This window comes from Aegilops tauschii, chromosome 2 (assembly GCF_002575655.3).
Source record: "Aegilops tauschii subsp. strangulata cultivar AL8/78 chromosome 2, Aet v6.0, whole genome shotgun sequence".
In the NCBI taxonomy this organism is placed as follows: domain Eukaryota; kingdom Viridiplantae; phylum Streptophyta; class Magnoliopsida; order Poales; family Poaceae; genus Aegilops; species Aegilops tauschii.
This window is the reverse complement of record NC_053036.3, coordinates 171,765,660-171,786,541: the sequence shown is the minus strand read 5'-3', so window position 1 is coordinate 171,786,541 and position 20,882 is coordinate 171,765,660. Positions and strand designations below refer to the sequence as shown.

Sequence of the window (20,882 nt, the reverse complement as noted above, 5' to 3'; positions counted from 1 at the left end):
CGAAAATAAATCGCGGAGACTATTCACCAAGTCGTCCATTAGGAGTAGAGATCTGTACCTACAATAATAAATCTATCTATATCTGTACCTACAATAATTACCGTTTGAAAAAAACTATCAATGCAAACCACGTTACATACCCATTGTCAAAAAATAGAGTCCATAATTGATCATTGTTAAAAACTCAGAAACCACGTTACAGCCCCTAAAAAAAAGAAACCACGTTACAGCCGCACCAGATTAGCCGAAGATGTCGCGGTCAACAAGCCACCAGGCCATTAGAGCATGAACGTCTACACCAAAAGCCTCGCTCCTCGACCGGTTCTCCTTGGTCTCCTCGACCTGTATGCCGCCGCCGCCATCCAACGATGCCGCCGCCGTCGATTCCTCCATGAAGCTCAGGGTGGTGCGTTGTAGCACTATGCGATCCCGCCGCCCCTGCCGTCCATCATCGCGCTGTGGTGCCGAGCGCCTCGATCTGCAGGCCATGGTCGTGAGGTACTTTAGTCGCTCTGATAAAAGGGCCACACAATCCAATCAATCCTTTTGCCAATCCTTCTCCGTGTCATATCAATTCCATCTTGAAGTTCAGGTTCCCATCAACTGATCAGAAAAAGGTTCACAAACTCACGGTCCAATCCCGAATCTCCCCAATCCCTTTCTTTTTTGGTCTTTATAATAACCACATATTTCGGGTTGTGACTATGCAGCATGCCAACATATATCTTTTTAGGCCAGGATCCCTACTCTATTCTTCATCCGTTCAATTCATCACAGAAGACAGAAGCATCCAATCGGCTTGATCACTAATGTTTCGACAAGAAAAAAAGTTGGATGTGTACATGTCTATCCATAAGCGGTCCTCTTGACTCTGTCTGATTTTGGAAGATGGAGCATGCAAGTTGGTCTGGTCTACATAACTGCATTGCTTCTGGTGGCACCACACAATCTATATGGTAGGCCTTCCTCAGGCTAGCCCAGTTTACTTTGATGTTTATAGGAGGTCTGAATTGTATATGGTATATGTTGCCCTGTGTTAGCTAACCGGATTAGTTTTTTTTTTTGCATGGCCAACTCAATTTTTTGATGTTGTTTCTTACGTAGCAGAATTGTAGGATTCGTGTTTCTCTCGAGTACATTCTAAATCTCAGATTAACTCCATGGCAAACCATCCTTCCATTCAACAGAGGTACGATGCTTGGAGTTTAAATATTCTTTGATGTGTTAACTACTAAATTGTGCACTTTTGTTGTTGTTAGATCGGCTGGTAGTCAGATTTTAAAACTATTGGCCATACATAGTTACCTTCACAAGTACGAGCTGCACATGCATATTTTTTTTTGCAAATGTTTATCTCTTAAAGGTACAATCAATTTCTTTCTGCATCGCACACATAAGGTTTTTATCATTTGTTATTGCCCTAACTATGCTCTACTATGCAACACTACACTTCACTTAAGATTTTTTTGCTGCTAACTATGGTCACTGTTCTATGTAATATTTTTGCAAATATGGTCAATGCATACTATTTTGCGTAATCTTTCTGCAGCTTCAGAGAAACTATGTGTATGTATCTACATCATTCATAGGATGACAATGTTTAGTTCTCTGGCTAGCTCTTTTTAGTGCTGAGCAGATGTTACGATAGGAGTAATTTTCATTCATGAATTCACATGCTACGATGCAATGTTACATACGATAGTTCTTCCAAGGGCCGTTAGAGAGGAAAATTTGAAGATGACAGTGTGTTGACTTATTGAAAATCACTAATCTCTACTAAACATTTTAACATTCTATCCTACCCATCGAAATGCTTTGTAACTTTTACTATTCTATTTAGAGACTTCCTTAATTAGAGCTTCCACATTAATCCACATGGTTCAAACTATCTTAATAGTTAATCTATGTAACTGAAATATGTTAAACCAATGATTTAGATAACTCTTGAAGTGGAAAAAAGATCCAACCTACACGTATACAAACCACGCCACATTAACCCAACGATTTTACTTATAGGAAGTTAATATATAATTTACCTGTAGCAGTCGGATGAAGCATGAGATGCGCTCATATGCCACGCATGACGAGTCGTCCTCTCCTTGGTCTCTCCTGTCCTTCTTGAGTCATCATCCCCTTAGTTTCTCCTATTTGCCTTATTAAGAAAAAAATGATCGTCATCTCTCTCTACATCTTTCAGAAGATGTAGAGAGAGATGACTCAGAAATGAAAAAGAGGGACTCTAAGACAGATGGCGCACGCTCCTGCGATTCCGCCTTCGGGCGACTCGCCGACGCCCCAGCCTTCGGCCGCCCCCGCCGCCTGCACCTCGCCGCAGCCCGCCCCGGCGTCCCCGTCTCCGCCGCCTGCCGCGCCCTGCCCGTCCTCCCCTGCCGCTCCGCTTGACGCTGCGCCGCTGTGGATCCGGTGGGCCGACCTCGCAGATGACGACCCCGTCTCCGCTGGAGCTCCCATCCCCGCCTCTTCCCCCGCCGCCTGGATCTCGCTGAGTCCGCTGCGCCATCCAGCGTGGCCCCCGTCTCAACCTCCCTGGCGCGAGGTTCGGACGCGGGCTCGCGGAGGCTGCGGCCGACTCTGGTGACGACCGGTGCAAAGGGCGGAGCTTTGCCGCGGGACGGGTCGCGCCGGCGTCGCCGCCGGTCATGGGGCGTCGCAGGCCGCTCCGAGCTGGGATCCGCCCGGACTGCGTGGCGCCCGTCTGCCCCAGCTTCATCCTCCCGTCCGGCGGCTCCTCGCCTGCTCCTACTGCCCCTCGGCTCCTCGACTACTCCCTCTGCTCGTTCCTCGCCGTTCCGCCCGTTTATCGCGCGCTTCAGGACCTCCGCCCTCCAGGTACAGGTGCCCGGCCTGCTTCGGCTGCCCCGGGTGGCCCCGACCCCCCCTCCCCGGCCTCCGGGACGGCGGCGGCGCCGGCATGTCGAGGGGAAACCCTCCGCGCTGGTACCCCTCCCCCTCGTTCCCTGGACCCTGGGGTCTTGGGCCGTGGCCCGGTAGGCCGCAGGTGGTGCCGACCTGCCCGGTGCGCCGTCCCCTAGCCCATGCGCCCGAGGGGGGGAGCCTGTTGGGCCGGCCTGCGGCCTCTGGGTCGGGTGCGTGCCCTAGGCCCACCACCACCGCGCCTGCCATCTGGCTCCCCTACGGGTTTCCTCTCCGCCCTCCCCCGCACTCAGCCGCCTCTCCTCCCCATCCCGCTGCTCTGCCGCTCCCCACCCCGACCGCGCCCGCCGCTTCTCCCCTCGGTCCCCTCCCCCGCCCCCTCCTCCGGCCATGTCCCGCGCTTGGGATGATGGCGAGGCGCGGCGCAAGCGCTGGTACGAGGAGTACCGCGACCCGCCTCGCCCCTCCCCTGACTCCCTCCGCCGCGAGGACCTGCGCCGGGAGCTCCGCGGCCACGAGCGCGACGCCCCCCGCCCGTGTGCCAGGGAGGATCGCCAGGACGCACGCCGGTCGCCTGACCGATGCGCGTGGCATGGCCGGTCGCGGTCCCCCCTCCTGCCACGGGTGGCCGGACGACTCGCCGCCGCTCCCCCTCTCTGGCGCACAGTCCCGACCGGGCTCCCTCCCCGTCCCGACAACAACGCCCTCGCTCTCCGCGCCCTCCCGCTCCGGATCCGGCGGCCCCTACCCGAAAATATGTCCCGCCCCACGCCTCCTCCTCGGTCGCTCCTGCCGCTTCGGGTGCCATGGGTGGGGGGCAGCCCCGAGGACGCCAAGGGACATCCAAGAAGAAGAAGCGGCGTGGACAGGGCCGGGCTGCGCTCAACCCGGCCGGGCGCAATCCTCCTGTCCCCGGCTCCTCTCCGCCCCCGGGTCCGGTGTCCGGCCTCCCCGGTCTGCCGTGCTTCAACTGTGGTGTCGTCGGCCATTCTCAAGTCAACTGTGTCAACCCCGCCTGCTGCTACATTTGCAAGGACCCCGGGCACCCCGCCATCCTTTGCCCGGACCGGCCGATCCCCGACAAGCTAAAGATGTATGGTCACGGGATTGAGGGGTTGGGGTTTTTCCACATTGAGGTCCCAGACATCTCGCCCCCACCCCATCCCTCCAGGCGGTGGTCATGGTGATCGACGGTGTGGCTTCCCCCGAGATGATCGAGGTGGAGCTCAACCACCTGTACCGTCGCCAGTGGGATTGGGCGGTCACCCCCATCTCCGGCACCGTGTTCTCTGTGGTCTCCGACGCCGTCTCCCACGGATACGCCACCCGCAGCGACCAGATCACACTTGCCCTCAACAAGCTCGTCGTCGACATTTCCGAGCCGTTTCTCGACCCGAAGGCGGTGGCCGTTCTCAACACGGCCTAGATCCTCATTGCCGGACTCCCCGACATCGCGCGCTCTGAGCGTGTCATCCGTCAGATGTCACGGATTCTGGGCAAGGTGGTCGTTGTCATTGAGCTTTCCCTCCGTAAGGAGGAGGAGGTGCGGGTTAAGGTCAAGTGCCTCGACTCCGGCAAGCTGCGGGCCACCATCCGAGTCTTCTTCAACGACCAAGGTTTCGACCTCCGCATTGCTCCCGAGCCGCCTAACCATGTGGGTCGCCCTCGCTTCGCTGACGACGCCCCTCCCGGTGGTTGCCCTGGCCCTAGCGACGACTATCACGGTCGCCACCACCCCCGCTCCCACCGCTCCGACGACGAGGATGGATCGGAGGATAGCCCCTCCCACTCCCCTTCAACGGCGCCCCGTCCTTCTACCTCGACCCAGGGGGGGCGACCGACCGGTCGGTCCCTTGCGGCCCTGCCTGAGGGGCTCCTCCCGCTCCTGCCCTCATCTCCGATCACGGAACCGCTGGCTAGCGACACTTCCAGTGTCGGGCTCGTCGTCATCCCAGCGTCCTCACCTCGCTCTCCTGACGCGATGGACGCGCCTCCCCCGTCCAGTCCGGCGGCCCCTTCTCCCGCTCCTGCCCTCATCTCCGATCACGGAACCGCTGGCTAGCGACACTTCCAGTGTCGGGCTCGTCGTCATCCCGGCGTCCTCACCTCGCTCTCCTGACGCGATGGACGCGCCTCCCCCGTCCGGTCCGGCGGCCCCTTCTCCCGCCCTGGGCTCCTCCCCGGTCCAGCCTGAAGCTTCTCCGCCGGCTTCCCCCCGCCCCGCGGGACTCATCCCCTCGCCCGCGGTTCCCGAGGCCCCCGCCGTGGTGCCTCCTCCCGCGTCTCCTGCTGTGGTCTTCGATGGGGAGCGGCCTACTTCACTACTTGTCCAGATGGCTTCTCCTCCGCCCCCTACGGCATTCCAGGCGCGGGTGGGGCGGGACGTGGCGCTGGCGGCCGCTTCCCCGCCTGCCTCTCCTCGCCTTCCTGCTGTCTCCCCCTCGACGACGACTACTGCTGGGTGTGGGGGCACCTCCGCGCTGGCTACCCCTCTGGCGGCGCCCCCTCACCCACCGCGGTCCACGGCCTATGCCAGGCGCGGCCGGTCGACGTCGACCCCGGTGACTTCCTCGCGGCGCAGTGCCCGGATCGACGCTGCTCGCCCGGTTGGCAGCCCCGCCCTTCCCATCTCGGAACGGGCTGAGCTCCGGGCTGCAGCACGTAACCTCGAGCCAGGTACCCCGGTCATCCCTCCTTCTTCTGCTACATGTTCTTTCTCGGCGTTGGAGTCGGTCCCACTTGGGACATCTTGCCAAGGTCGCGTCCGACTCTGATATAGTGTTTAGGGGGGAAGGTTCTCCCCCCTTAGTCCAGGTCGAGGCCATCCGTGCCCGGGAAATCCTGGATGGCCGGCTGGCCGAGACCCGTGCCCGCCTGGCCTCCTCCTCCTCGGAGGCTAGCGGCCCTACCCCGGACCCCCAGTCATCCCGTCCGGCGGCTCCCGCCCACTGGAGATTTGGGGCCGCACCCGGTCTCGCACCGCCGCCCTCCGCGCGCAGAGCGCTTCTCGTGTCCTGGGGTCAAGCAGCCCCTCAATGGCGGTTTGATGCGGACCCTCTTCTGGAACATCCGCGGGTTCGGCCAGGATGGCCGTCGCCGCCAACTCATCGAATATATTCGTGACGAGCACATTGACATAGTTGCAATCCAAGAGACCATGCGAACCGACTTCACCCTGGCCGATCTTGAGCGCCTGAGCTCCCACCTGTTTGCCTTGCATTGGCTCCCTTCTAGTGGGATCGCCGGGCACTCTGGTGGCATCCTATTAGGTGTCAAGGATGCCACCTTTGAGGTTGGGAGCATGGATAGGGGTGAGTTCTTTGTGAGCATGGAAGTCTTCGAGCGCGCGCTGAACTTTAAGTGGGAGATCATTATAGTCTATGGCCCCGCCGACCACAGTCGCTCGGTGTCCTTCCTCGACGAGCTCTCGAGGAAGGTATCCGCGGCCCGCTTCCCGGTCGTCGTCGGTGGTGATTTCAACCTTCTCCGCTCTGCGGAGGACAAGAATAACGGCTTAGTTAACTTCCCGCGCATGCAGTTGTTCAACGATTGTATTCCGGACCTCGGGTTGCGGGAATTAGATAGGATTGGTGCTAGGTTCACCTGGACCAACCGCCAGGCCGACCCAACGCTCTCTGTGCTGGATCGGGTCTTGGTTTCTCCTGAGTGGGAGTTGAGGTGCCCCCTTGCCTCCCTCTGCGCCATCACCCGTATTGGCTCGGACCACGTTCCCCTTCTTCTATCCTCTCTGGATGAACGCCCTCCCTCTGCCCCCAGATTTCGCTTCGAGATGTTCTGGCTTAACCAGAACGGTTTCGTTGAGGCTGTGCGTGGCCGCTGGCTGGAAGCCCGCCTTGCATCTCACCGATCCATCTCGGCGGTGGATGACTGGCACTTCTGCGCCAAGCGCGCCAGTCAGTTCATGAAGGGCTGGGGCGCGAATCTCGGAAGGGACCTCCGTCTCCGCAAAAAGGCCCTCCTTGACTCCATTCAGGCCCTGGATCTTCGGGCCGACTCGGTGGGCCTCTCTCCTGACGAGTGGATGCAGCGTTATGACCTTGAAGACCAGCTTATGGTCATATACACCGACGAGGAGGCGTATTGGCGCCTTCGAGGTACCCAAAAGTGGGTTCTCCAGGGTGACGCCAACACCGCCTACTTCCAGGCAATCGCCAATGGCCGGCGGCGACGTAACACCATTCCCCTTCTGTGGGATGGCGCGACGCTCCTCCAGCGGCCCGCTGACATCCGTGCCCATGTTGACGGCTTCTATCGAGCCCTGTTTGCAGCCCCCCTAGGGGGGGCTTAGCTCTTGCGCCACACTTCTGGGTTGGACCGCAGTGTGTCTCGGCCGCGGACAATGCGGCTCTCACGACCCCGTTCTCTGAGGAGGAAGTGTGGCTGGCAATTAAAGGGATGAACCCATCATCCGCCCCGGGTCCTGACGGCTTGCCGGTTAAGTTCTTTCAGACCTTCTAGCCCGCCATCAAACAGGAGATCATGGCCATCTTCGAGGAGTTTTATGTCGGTTCCATCGACCTCAAGCGCCTCAACTATGGCATTATCACTTTGATCCCCAAGGTCCCGGGCGCCTCCGACATTCGCCAGTTCCGCCCTATCACGGTGATCAATGTGATCTTCCGCATCCTTGCCAAGGGGTACGCCAATAGGCTGGCCCCTTTAGCTGACCGCATAACCCACCCGAATCAATCCGCCTTCATTCAGGGCCGATATATCTTGGATGGGGTCTTAGTCTTCCATGACATCCTGCATGAGGTGTGATCCAAAAACCTCAAGGCGGTTTTCCTGAAGATTGATTTCCATAAGGCCTATGACACGGTTAGTTGGCCCTTCCTTCGGGAAGTGCTTCTTAAAAAAGGGTTCGATGATCGCTGGGTGACCCGGGTCATGGAGATGGTGTCTTCCGGCCATACCGCGGTGAACATCAACGGGGAAATCGGGCCCTACTTCCCCACTTCCTGTGGGGTTAGGCAGGGTGACCCCTTTTCCCTGTTTCTGTTCAATATGGTGGTTGATGCCTTGGCCTCGATCCTGGATAAGGCCAAGGCCGCCGGCCACATACTAGGCATTACCCCGCACTTGGTGGAGGGAGGAGGCGTCTCCCTTCTCCAATACGCTGATGACACCATCATCATGGTCCAAGGCTCGGCGCCTGAGATCTCGAACCTCAATTTCCTCCTGCTGTGTTTCCAGCACCTGTCAGGCCTCAGAATAAATTTTGATAAAAGCGAGGTGATGATTCTGGGCTATTCGCCCGATGAGAGCCAGAGCATCGCTAACCGGCTTAACTGTCGGTTGGGGACATTCCCCACTACCTACCTGGGGGTCCCCATTAGTGACTCCCGCCTGACCATGGACGACCTACGGCCCTCGGTGCTCAAGCTCCAACACCGCATCAAGCCGTGGCAGGGTCGTTGGCTCTCTAAGGCGGCTCGTACGATCCTCATCAATTCGTCCCTTTCCAGCCTCCTCCTATTCATCATGAGCTTCTACAGCTTCCCCGAGACTCTCCACCATGGGATTGGTTCGGTCCAGGCCCGGTTCTATTGGGCGGGCGAGGGCGACAAGCAAAAGTACCATATGGTGCGCTGGTCTGAAATCTGCAAGCCCCGGGATCAAGGTGGTCTTGGTATCATGTCCTCCAAGCACATGAACCTGGCACTCCTCACTCGTTGGCTCTGGCGCATTGCGAATGGCGATGGCAGCCTGTGGTTGCAGATCGTGCGCCAGAAATACCTGCGTGGTCAACCCCTCGCCTTCTGCGCCCGGACCGGAGGGTCCCAGTTCTGGCAATCTGTCATTCAGCTCCTACCGGTCCTCCGTATTGGGACATCCATCTCGATCGGAACTGGGTCATCCACGCTGTTTTGGTTAGACCGCTGGGCTGGGGACCTCCCCTTCGCTGCGAGATTCCCTGACCTCTTCTCCATCGCCGTTGACCCGAGGATTTCCGTTGAGACGGCCCTTATTGACTTAGGGCGTCTCGTGTTCCGGCGGCCTTTTGCCCCCCGGAAGTCGCTGCTTGGCACGATCTCCTTGATGCCGTCGCTCTTCATGAGCCTGACCTCTCTCAGCCTCTTGACCGGTTGTCTTGGCGCCTGGAACCTTCAGGCCGCTTCTCCACGTAGTCCTTATACCGCGCCATTGCCCCTTCTCCTAGCCCGGCTATCTTCAAGTATATCTGGACCATCCGTCTGCCACTCAAGATCAGGATTTTCATGTGGCAATGGATCCGTGGCCGTCTTCCCTCTGGCGTGGAGGTGATTAAGCGTCATGGTCCGGGTGACGGTCTATGCCCCCTTTGCGGGACGGAAGAAACTTCGAATCACATCTTCTTCTTGTGCGTGTCCGCCCAGTTCCTTTGGGGTTGCCTCCGCGAGGTGATCGGTGGGGTTTGGTGCAACACCAACTTCCCTGACCTCCTTGCCAAGATCCAGGCCACCCCCATATCGGGCCGCCACATTAGGTGGCTGCTCATTGGGGTTCTCGCCTGGACGATCTGGACTGTGCGTAATAAGCTTGTCATTCAGCGGGTTCCTCTCCGACGCGCTACTGATGCCGTGTTCAAATTATGTGGTTATTTGCAGCTCTGGCGGCCGCTTAGCCGTCACCAGGACCGAGACGCCATCACCACCATCATCTCCGACCTTCGCGCGATGGCCCTCCGCTTGGCGCCGCCGCTCCCTCCGCCACCGCCCGAGCCAGATTAGCTCCCCTCTGATGTTGCGGTTGCGGTTGTCCCGCAGTCGTTTCTTTGTTTTTCTCTTTTGGGCTTGTTGAGTTGTGCCCTCAGCAGAACCTATTCGTACTCTTTGTCCGTGCGACTGTGTGTGTGGGTGAACTTACGTGTACCGTTTGGCTGTGGTGGTTTGCTTTATTTATAAAGCGGGGCGAAAGCCTTTTTCGGTAAATGAAAAAGAGGAAAAGGAAATTTGATCCCCGGCTCCTTCTAAATCAGTGAATTTCAACCCCCGATGAATTGGGCCTACAGAGCACAATCATCTACCTGTCCCTCTTACCGTGTTGTCGATGTTCCCCGCCGGCCACACTTCCCGAACGCAACTTCTTACATTGCAGATTTATCCGAAGGCATCATTGAGAAGGGAGGACGTTGCTAGCCTAGCCGACTAGATAGATCCCTTCCTCTGTTTTGTATTTTTTTTGTCGTTTGCTTATAGAATAGTGCATTAATATCCTCATGTGCTTCTAAATGAATCTTTTAGTTTTGTATCCATATAGTTGCAAACAAGCCTGACGCAAGAAGCCAAGAAGGTAGACTAGCGTTCTATACACACACTGGAACTGTTGCTTTGCATTTCGCTGCAGAACATGGATGGGAGCACATCTTCATCCTACTTTTTTATCATTGTTGCAGTATAGGTAGTGGTATTGGTCTGTTGCTTCTGTTCTGGTACATCAGATACATAAGTGAAGACCTTGAGAAGCGAATGTCTTATACGAATTCTTTATTGCCTGAATACTTAATATTGGTGTCTAAATAATCTCGCCATTTTTCCTTTGTTCTTTTGGTTTGCAAGCTAACCGTCTAATAGCTGATCAGTTTTTCTGTTCTAACAACATAGGAGGTGGATTTTGTACTATTGTAATTTGGAAAATGCATGTAACGCAGAATTGCGATCTCAAGAATGAAAATAAAGATTGTGTGTCTAGATGTTTTTCTTTAAGATTAATATTATATTTTTATATGCCATCTTCTTTTCGCTCCAGGTTTACAAATGTTGGTCTGCTACATAATGCATCTGTTCAGTCTCAAAATTTCAGTCTTATTCTATCATATTTACTATTTCTTAGTGTTAATTCATAGTACGTCATTGGTCAAATCCTACTGGAAAGAACAAATCATTATTGCCGTGCTTTGATGTTTTCCTGGTCGGTTCACGTGCTTTTTAATAGTTTCCATTGGAGTACAGGCATGAGCTTCTTTGTCTTTGTGGAGTTAGCAGAAATCTATTTGTGATAAATCAAAGACAATGAAAACATTTACTCTAGATTTTTATGTGTGGTATAAAATACTATGATTGGAAGGCCAATGGCCAATCTCATCTTCTTTGCAGTGGTAGTTTATCCGGAGTGTTTTGCCTTCTACATCTACTGAATTAACAAAATAGTACTTTTTAGGAGACGATGCAGGGGTGCAAACAACTAATCATAATATTAGTAAATCATTGTATACTATCAGTTATGCTTCTTTTCATACATGATACTATGATTTTTGGGAATGAGATAATTTTCTCTCTCTTTCTCTTCACATGAATGCCTGAGTTTTAGTAGAAGCCATCAGGTTTGCAAGGTGAGATTGAAGGTGTTTAATTTTTGGCAGGCAATATCCATCTAACACTAAGGGTAAAATGTTCTTGAACTGATGCCGCATGGATAAGAGAACTTATTATGCTACGTGAGAACTTCATTTGGCCTCTAATATGCGGCATTCTTATAGTTTAATATAGAGAAGAAATTGTTAATATATTCTTGGCCTTATATTGGTTGGCCGATCTATCTATGCCCATAGAGTATAGTTCTTATCGGACACAAAATCATAAGTGTATTTTTCATACAAGTGTTTGTTGTTGTTCTACATTACATCTATAGATAGAAATGATGTTCAGAGATTCAACTTTTCTGAAGGCCTAACAACACAAAAAAATACCAGGTACCAAGCTGCAGTACTATAGTTTTACCCACCAAATTTTGATTACATGATTACTAATGTTGTCGGGTGGTAGGTGCGACATATGCCAACGGGTGGCTTATCATTGTGGGAGCCAGTAAGATATCGCCGGTGCCTGGAAACTGGATAAGGCGAAGACATGCACGCCGACGGATCTTACCCAGGTTCGGGGCTCTCCGTGGAGATAACACCCCTAGTCCTGCTCTGCGGGGTCTCCGCATGATCACTAGATCAATACGAGTAGCTACAAGTGCTCCTTGAGCTATTTTGCTAGGGGAGGAAGAAGGGCAAGGCTAGCTCTCCTTTTCCCTCTATGTGGTGTGTGAAACTCTATGAGATCAACCCTTTGCATGGGTATCCCGGGGGTTTATATAGGCCTACCCCCCAGGGTACAATAGTAATCCGGCTGGGCGTGGGTCCCAGCCGTCAGTGTCTGTGCTCGCCGGCTTCTCCGCCGGCCATTGGGGCCCGCCGACTGATGGGTCCCGCCGGCTGCCGGCCTCTTGGCCGACAGGCCGGCCCCACCGCTTGGGGGCCTTGTCGGCGGCTGGTTACTGTTGCCTCGCCTCTGGGCTTTGTCGAGGTAAGCGTGGCTACAGTGCCGCCGCCTTGCGGGCTCTCACTGTAGCCTCACCTCGTCTTGTCTCCTTAATGAGGCACATGTTTCGAGGGGGGAGGTAGCCGGCTATTGGGAGCCGGCCATGCCCCCGGCCGACTAGGGGAGGCCGGGCCGCCTTCGAGCGTCTCTCTGGCTAAAGGGGCCCGCCGCCCGCGGGCCGTACTGGCGCCTGTCATGGGTGACATCGAGGTCAACATGGCTACAGTGCCGCGCCGGACGGGTGATGGCTGACCCGTACGGCGCCTTGTGACCATGCCTGTTCCGGGATTCGGGGGTAGTGGGCTGTATTGCGGCCACGCCCCGTCTTATCACCGCTATGTGGATGTAGTCTTGGTGGGTGCAGTCTTGGCCGGCTTCTGGGAGTCGGCTTTCTTCATGGCCGGCTTTTGGGAGTTGGTCCTCTTGGGGCTGGCTTTTGGGAGTCGGTCCTCTTGGCGCCGGCTTCCTGGAGTCGGCCATCTCGTAGCTTTCTTTGGGAAGGTTTTTGAGGCCGGGTCGCCTTCTGGTAGAGCCGGGGGAAGGCGGCCCTATGCTCTGGATGCTTGAAGGCTCGAATGGCCTGATGATTTTTTGAAGTGCCAGGGGGAGTCGGTTAGGCTACCCGTGGCCATTTACTCCGACAGTAGTCCCCGAAGCTGGTTGGGCTTTCGAGGCTGAGAGGAGGTCGAGAAGCTCGGTCAGCTTCTTATCTTGACAAGCCAGCAGCTGGGAGCCGGCTTCGGTTGGGCGCGTCGTCTTGGCGAAATTTCTAAAGTCGGAAGGCGGGAGTCTGTTGGCGCGCGCGCCGGGCTGTGGGCCAGCCGCTCGCTGCCTGCGAACCACGTGGCATCCTCCGGCTGAAAAAAGCCTGCCAACCCACGTGCGCGACAGGACGTCGCCGCAGGCCGGGGGCCCACCACTCCTACGCCTAGGCCCAGGCGCGGATTCTCTGTGGCCCAGAGCTGTCCGCACGTCTTCCGGCGGCGGTTTTCGCACGCCGTTAGGGCGCAATAATCGCGGGACATGGGGGAGTGGGCATAGTTAATCCCACGTTCCTCCCCACGCCTCGCCTCCTCGGCTTCGCCGCACGAGGCTATAAGTAGGGGGAGGAGGGGAAGCGGCAGACGCTCGCACGCTCCTCTCCTCTCTGCCATCTTCTTCCTCCTGCTTTCCCTCGCAGCAGCGCCTCGCCGCCGCGCCGTCCCTCCAATCTTCAGTCCGCCCCGCAGCTTTGCCGCCGCAGGGCCGTGCTTTCTCCGCCGCCGCACCCTTCCTCGTTAGCTTCTCGCCACCATGCAGTACGGTGGGGACTGGGACGGCTCCAACGTCCATATGGACCACATCGACTTCCTCCGCAAGATGCGGCGGTTGCCCGACAAGGACCAGGTGCGGGTCCGTCTCGCGCCGGAGAAGGAGATCACGCCGGCGCCGGAGGAAGGCGAGCGGGTAATCTTTCGCTCGCACTTCCTGCGCGGCCTCGGCCTGCCGGCGAGCGCTTTCTTCCGCTCCTTTCTCGACTTCTATCAACTCCAGCCGCACCACCTCACTCCGAACACTGTGGTGCTGCTGCCCGCCTTCGTCACCCTGTGCGAAGGCTTTCTTGGCGTTCTCCCCACCCTCGAGCTCTGGGGGAGTTCTTCCAAACCAAACTCGGCACCCGCATGCAGGGCGTGCTTGCTCAGAGCGGCGCCTTCATTGCGATGCGGAGGCCGGCGGCCGACAACCCCTTCCCCGTCATCACGCTGATCCAGTCGGTGAAGCACTGGCAGAAGTCGTATTTCTACGTGAGGAACGTCGCCCCACAAGGCGACTACGTCAACTTGCCGGCTTACGTAGCCGGCCCGCCGGCTGGGAGGCGGCCCCAGTGGTCCTATCGGGCCGTGACGCTGTCGCCGGCTGGAGCCGCCGCCGTCGCCCGACTCCGGGTAATGATCCAGTCGGAGGGCCTGACTGGGTCCGACTTGCTGGCCGCCTTCGTCGCGCGCCAGGTGCTTCCGCTTCAAAGCCTCCCTCATCTGATCTGTCAGATGAGCGGCCAACTCGATCCGAGCCGGATGTGCACCAAGGACATGCCTCACGACGAGGTGGCTCATATGGTGAATTATCTTGCGAACTGCAAGCTCTCCGCAGAGTGGCGGTTTGGCAAGGAGCCGTACTCCCGTGCTCATCCCCCGCCTATGGTATGCTTTCTTTGTCCTTTCTTCTCTTAGTTTTGTCGCCGAGTTTTTCTTGGCTGACTCTGACCAGTTGGCACGTCTTGGCAGAGCCCTCTCCTTCGACCTGCGGCCGAGTTGGGGGCGGATCGCCGATTTCTTCCCGACCGGGTGGAGCATGACTTGGAGGATCACGACTTGGGGGCGGCCGCCATGGATGACAACACCGAGGCGGGAGGCGGCGAAGCAGGCGGCTCCGGGTTTGGAGTCAGCTTCGATGACTGGCCGGATGACGACGAGGCGGAAATCGTCCCACGCCGCCAGCCGGCGTCCGGCCATGGCGCGGGTTCCTCCGCCGCGCCGCCTGCTCGGGGCGGCGGGCAGAAGCGACGGGCCGCGTCGGGCTTGTTTGGCAGTCGGCCGAAGAAGTCCAAGGGTGGGGCGGCGGCGACCAGGCGGGATGAGGCGCCGTGAAGGCGGCCCGCTTCCGCAAGGTGGTGAAGCAGCCGTAGACGGTGTCAGCGTAAGTGTATATTCTTTTGCATACTCTTTCTTCTTTACTTGTCGATTTCTGAACCCTTGTCTTGTTTCAAAAACCAGGGCTCCGCTTTCTCTTGAGCGGGTTGCTGCCGCCTCCGTGGTTGGATCGCCGGGAGGATCCGGGAGCACCCGCCGTGTGGACCCCCGTGCCGAGCTTCAGGCGGCGACGGAGCGAAATGCGCGGGAGGCGGAGGAGCTGAGGGCGGCTTCCGGCAAGGCTGCACAAGAGGAGGAGTCGGCGAAGGCCCGTGCCGACGCGGCGGCCAAGGCCTAGGCGGAGGCTGCGGCCGCGGCAATAGCGGAGGGAGCCTTGCTTGTCACCCCTCTGCGTGTCGCGGCGCCCGAGGTCCCGGAGCCCCCGCCGGAGGAAGCCGGCGGCGACCTGCCGGGGTTGGAGAGGGAGGACGACGTCGTCGTCCCGGAGAGGGAGGCGGCACCGTCCTCGCCGACTGGGCGGCCCAAGGCAGCCGGCCTAACGTGCCGCCTGCACAATCGGCTGGGGGCGAGCCGGCTGCGAGGACGGAACTGGTGGTCCAGTCGCCATCGCGCCAGCGCGCGGGGAAGGCCCCTTCGGACCCGCAGAAGGCCGCGGGCTCCAACTCGTCGGCCCGGGACGTGGAGGCGGCCAGCGCCAGCTCGGGGTGGACGCCGGATGGAGGGACGGCCGTGGTGAATGTGGCGGCGCAAGAAGTCTGGAACCGGCTTCAATCCCAGGCCGCGGCGCAAGAAGTCTGGTTCCTCGCGACGCGAGCGGCCATTCGGGTAAGTCTTTTTGCTTTTTGATCTTGGTTTCTTCCGTGGGGGCGCGTCAGCGCACCCACTGGGTGTAGTACCCGAGTTCCGAGTCGGCTGCCGAGCAGGCGGCTTGGAACTTCTTAGCGGGCTTTGTTTGCTATCTTGTTCTCATTCGCTTCTCTGCCTGACTTGTAGGACTACCACAACCTCCGTGCAGCTGCCTTCAACTCCCAGGCTCGGGAGCTGACCCAGAAGAATGCTGATCTATCTGAGAGCCAGGGTAAGTGCTTCATCTTTTATCTCACGTGGGGGCACGTCAGCGCACCCACTGGGTGTAGTCCCCGAGATTCGGTCCGACTGCTGAGCAGTCGGGTCGGATCTTTCTTGACGACTTCTTCCTTATTGCTTCTTTCTTCTCTGCCATGCCTGCAGCGGCCAACGCCAAACTGAGGGAGCAGCTAGGTGGGACTCAGGCCGCCCTTCGCGCTAAGGAAGCCGAGTTTGACGCCTTGGCCCAGGAGCGTGACCGCCTGGCCAAGAAGCTGGCCGACCAGGAGGAGAGCCACAAGGCGGCCCTGAAGGCGGTGCAGGACAGCGAGGCCGCCCTTCAAGCCGAATATGAGACAGAGGCCGCAAGCTGGGCCGAGGCGAGGCAGTCGTTGATCAACGGCTACGGCCAGATCGAAGACTTGGTTGACGGTAGGCCGCCCTCTTCCTCGTCCTTTGCTTGCCGCTTGGTTCGTTTCCTGACTTGGTATTTTTCTCTTCTTTCTCTTTCTTTCTTGCGCAGAGTACTTCCCTGGCTACTCTACTGCCGCCAACCAGGTCGTCGAGTCCCACCGCGAGGCGCAAAGGCAGGCTGGCGCTAAGATCGCGCCGGACGCTCGTTGGTCGCTGGAGGAACAGCTCTTGGCGATTCAAGCCCGCCTCCAGCCGACTCACCGCATGCTCCGCCGGCTTCAGCGTGTTGGGGCGAGGTGCTGGCCGCTCTCTGGCCCGGTGAGGTGATTCCCCGCACTCCCAGTCGGACTGCCGACTGGCTGGAGGTGGCCGCCGGCCGCTTCGAGGCCTGGAAGGCTTCTGCGGCTCGGTCAGGCGCCAGGCGGGCGCTGGAGTTTGTCAAGGCCTGGTATCCCGAGCTGAGTTTGGACCAGCTGGCCACCTGGCGGCAGGAGGCCGACATAGAGCTGGAGCCGGTGCGGCCGGCTCTCATCCAGTGAGCCTCGGCGATCGCCGACTACACCGACACTAGCGCCTTTGCTCCTGAGGTGGACGACAACGGTGTTGCCCAGCCGGAGGAGTGGTTCGGGCTGAACCCGGCAGATGGCGAGGATTCGGCGGAGGAGATCGACTCCAGCGACGAGGGCGAGGAGGAGGGCGAAGACACCGCGCCAGATGGTGGAGCGGCCGGTCAGCCTCAGCTTGACCGTGCCTCCAGCAACAAGGCACGTGCGAGCGCACCGCCTGCAGCTGGCGATGATCAAGCCGAGACTCGTCAGCCGACCACTCCTCCAGCCGGCGCCGCCGTCTCCACCGACCAGCCCGGCTCCCCTGCTGCGCCCTTAGTCTAATTTGCTGCCTCTACTTTTCTGTTTTATTACTCTTGGAACAGTATTTTGTTAAGTTTGCATAGTTCCACCCACTGGGGGTGTATTCAAACTATATTGACTGCCGGCCTGTTGAGGGCCTTATGTGTAAATATAATCATGCATGCGTTTGGCTTTCCTTGTTCTTTGCTTTTCATCCTTCGGCAGTTTCCTTTGCCGCCCTCCCTTGGTTGCCGCCTTCCCAGCCGGACAGCTGCTCTGCAGTCTGTGGCTGGAGAAGTGCTTGGCCAGTTGGGAGGGCAAGTACTCTAGCTTTGTTGGATTGTAGCGAAGTGACTGGGAGGCCGGCCAGCCGGCTGTTTTGACAGCCGGTAGACGTGGTTGGAGGCCGGCTTGCGTTATATAAGTTCATTAGTCCTTAGCCGTTTTTCGTGTGGGCATCCTTTCTGCCTTTGGCTCTTGCCAGTCGGACAGTCGGTTCTTCGAGCTGCGACTTACAACAAGAGAGGGCTCGGGTGCTGGCACACTACTTGTCTGACTTCAGGTAGAACTTTTAATATAACTTAAGGCGGCCAGTCCCCGGGCCGACTAGTCAAACCCGGTGCCAGATAGAAAATCAAATGTAATAATACATTCATGGGTATGACACTTGTCATTCATAGATAAAGGAGGGCAGTCCCCGAGTGCGCCTCGGGGGGCCCGTTGTTTCGTACTTAATACAAAAAGGTAGCATGATACATACTGCTTTTAACTGTAAAATGTTCTCAGGAGGTTGGCCTTCCATGGTCGTTCCGACTCCTTGCCGGAATCATCCCTCTTGCGTGCTCTTGGCTTCTGTGCGTCGATCAGGTAGTAGGAGTCGTTGCCTAGGGCCTTGCTGACGATGAAATGGCCTTCCCAAGGGGCCGAGAGCTTGTGCTGGCCGGCTGTTCGCTGGATCAGCCGGAGCACAAGATCACCCTCTTGGAAGGATCTTGGCTTGATCTTCCGGTTGTGGTAACGGCGCAAACCCTGCTGGTAGATGGCGGACCGGCTGAGTGCTAATAGCCGGCCTTCTTCCAGCAGGTCGACGCCGTCTTCTCGCGCTTTCTTGGCCTCCGCCTCCATGTACATGGTGACCCGAGGCGAGTCGAACTCGATGTCAGTTGGGATGACAGCCTCGGCATCATATACAAGGAAGAACGGAGTGAAGCCGGTTGACTTGTTTGGGGTAGTACGCAGACCCCAGAGGACAGCCGGCAGCTCATCGAGCCAGCAGCCGGCCGAACGCTCCAGTGATACGACCAGTCGGGGCTTGATGCCGGAGAGGATGAGGCCGTTTGCTCGCTCGACCTGGCCGTTTGACTGCGGGTGGGCAACGGACGCTAAGTCCAGTCGGATGCCCTGTGTCGCGCAGAAACGTGCCAGTGCTCCCTTGGCAAAATTCGTGCCGTTGTTGGTGATGATGCTGTGTGGTACACCATACCGAGTAGTGATGTCTGCGATGAATGTTACGGCAGTCGGCCCGTTCAGCTTCTTGATCGGCTTCGCTTCAATCCACTTGGTAAATTTGTCCACGGCGACAAGCAGATGTGTCATGCCGCCGCGGGCTGTCTTGAATGGGCCCACCATGTCCAGCCCCCAAATGGCAAAGGGCCAGGTGAGGGGGGTGGTCTTGAGTGCAGAAGCCGGTAGGTGTTGCTTGGAACTGAAGACTTGGCATCCTTTGCAGCATTTGACTAATTCCTTGGCATCTTCCAAAGCAGTCGGCCAGAAGAAACCATGGCGGAAAGCTTTGGCGACAAGTGATCTTGAGGCTGCGTGGTGGCCGCATTCGCCTTGATGGGTATCCTTGAGGATTGCTATGCCCTTCTCTAGCTTGACGCAGCGCTGAAAGACTCCAGTGACGCTACGCTTGACAAGTTCTCTGTTTATTATTGCGTATGCTCTGGCTCGGCGTTGCACTAATCTTGCCGAGATCTCATCAGTCGGCAGCTCTCTGTTGACTAGGAAGTTGAGGATGGGCTGGGCCCATGATGGAGCTGTGACTTCTTCTATTGTCAGTACGGCCACTGTGACCCGGGTGGGTGGGTTGGGTGGTGGAGAGTTGGAGTCGGCCACCGCCTCGTGTGCCGCTGCAGTCCCCGGGCCGACTGCTGCAGTCCCCGGGCCGGGTTCTGATGTCCCCGAGACGGGTGCGACTACAGCAGTCCCCGGGCCGCTTGTCGAAGTCCCCGAGCCGCTTGCTGGGTTCCTCCAGTCGGATCCGGCTGCATCAGGGGCGGGCGGTACGAAGATAGAGTCCGATTCTGGAGACGGCTTGATAGACGGTTTGAGGAGGCGCTGGAGAGAGACACCGGTTGGTATAGCCTGTCGGGTGGAGCCGATCCGTGCCAGGGCATCTGCTTGGTCGTTGTCGGCCCGTGGCACGTGGAGGAACTCGCACCCTTCAAAGTAGAGGCAGCAGACGAGACTAAGGGCGCAGCAGGAGAGCCAGGCTGGTCGGTGGAGACGGCGCCACCGGCTGGAGGAGTGGCCGGCTGGCGGGTCTCGGCTTGATCATCGCCGGCTGCAGGCGGTGCACCCGCGCGTGCCTTGTTGCTGGAGGCACGGTCAAGCTGAGGCTGACCGGCCGCTCCACCATCTGGCGTGGCGTCTTCACCCTCCTCCTCCTCCTCGCCCTCGTCGCTGGAGTCGATCTCCTCCGCCGAGTCCTCGCCGACTGCCGGGTTCAGCCCGAACCACTCCTCCGGCTGGGCAACGCCGTTGTCGTCCACCTCAGGAGCGAAGGCGCTGGTGCCGGTGTAGTCGGCAATTGCCGAAGCCCGCTGGATGATAGCCGGCCACGCCGGCTCCAGCTCTGTGTCGGCCTCCTGCCGCCAGGTGGCCAGCTGGTCCAGACTCAGCTCGGGATACCAGGCCTTGGCGAACTCCAGCGCCCGCCTGGCGCCGGACCGAGCCGCAGAAGCCTTCCAGGCCTCGAAGCGGCGGACCGCCACCTCCAGCTAGTCGGCAGTCCGACTGGGGGTGCGGGGAATCACCTCACCAGGCCAGAGAGAGGCCAACACCTGCGCCCCAACACGCTGAAGCCGGCGGAGCATGCGATGAGCCTGCTGGAGGCGGGCCTGAATCGCCAAGAGCTGCTCCTTCAGCGACCGGCGAGCGTTCGGCGCGATCTCGGCGCCAGCCTGCCTTCGTGCCTCGCGGTGGGCCTCGACGACCTGGTTGGCGGCGGTAGAGTAGCCAGGGAAGTACTCTGCGCAAGAAAGAAAGAGAAAGAAGAGAAAAACACCAGGTCTGAAAATGAGCCAAACGGCAAGCGGCAAGCAAGGACAAAGAAGAAGGCGGCCTACCGTCAACCAAGTCTTCGATCTGGCCATAGCCGTTGATCAGCGTCTGCTTCGCTTCGGCCCAGCTGGCCGCCTCTGTCTCATACTCGGCTTGGAGGGCGGCCTCGCTGTCCTGCACCGCCTTCAGGGCCGTCTTGTGGCTCTTCTCCTGGTTAGCCAACCTCTTGGCCAGGCGGTCACGCTCCTGTGCCAAGGCACCAAACTTGGCCTCCTTAACACGGAGGGCGGCCTGAGCCCCGCCCAGCTGCTCCCTCAGACTGGCGTTGGCCGCTATAGGGATGGCAGAAAAGAAAGAAGCAATAAGGAAGAAGTCGTCAAGGAAGATCCGACCCGACTGCTCAGCAGTCGGCCCGAATCTCGGGGACTACACCCAGT

General features: G+C 58.0%; 1 protein-coding gene and 1 long non-coding RNA gene across 3 annotated transcripts; both read left to right on the top strand.

Annotated features, from left to right (window-relative positions):
• Window positions 1-215: 215 nt before the first annotated feature.
• Window positions 216-10,573, top strand: LOC141041596 (uncharacterized). Of its 2 annotated transcripts, XR_012202192.1 has the most exons (3): window positions 265-956; window positions 1,108-1,189; window positions 9,504-10,573. It is a non-coding gene; the product is annotated as an uncharacterized lncRNA (long non-coding RNA). The 2 variants fall into 2 exon arrangements; XR_012202191.1 differs by having other exon boundaries at window positions 216-1,189.
• Window positions 10,574-15,709: 5,136 nt separating this feature from the next.
• On the top strand, window positions 15,710-17,358 carry LOC141041985 (uncharacterized). Its single transcript, XM_073509561.1, has 2 exons — window positions 15,710-16,330; window positions 16,422-17,358. Exons 1-2 carry the CDS (start codon window positions 16,054-16,056, stop codon window positions 16,637-16,639), a joined length of 495 nt encoding a protein of 164 aa, XP_073365662.1. The 5' UTR covers window positions 15,710-16,053; the 3' UTR covers window positions 16,640-17,358.
• Window positions 17,359-20,882: the final 3,524 nt, after the last annotated feature.

Coding starts and splice junctions, on each gene's coding strand:
- LOC141041985 (XM_073509561.1), top strand. CDS start 16,054: ATGCCTGCAGCGGCCAACGCCAAACTGAGGGAGCAGCTAGGTGGGACT. Junction 16,331..16,421: donor GATCGAAGACTTGGTTGACG/GTAGGCCGCCCT, acceptor TTTCTTGCGCAG/AGTACTTCCCTGGCTACTCT.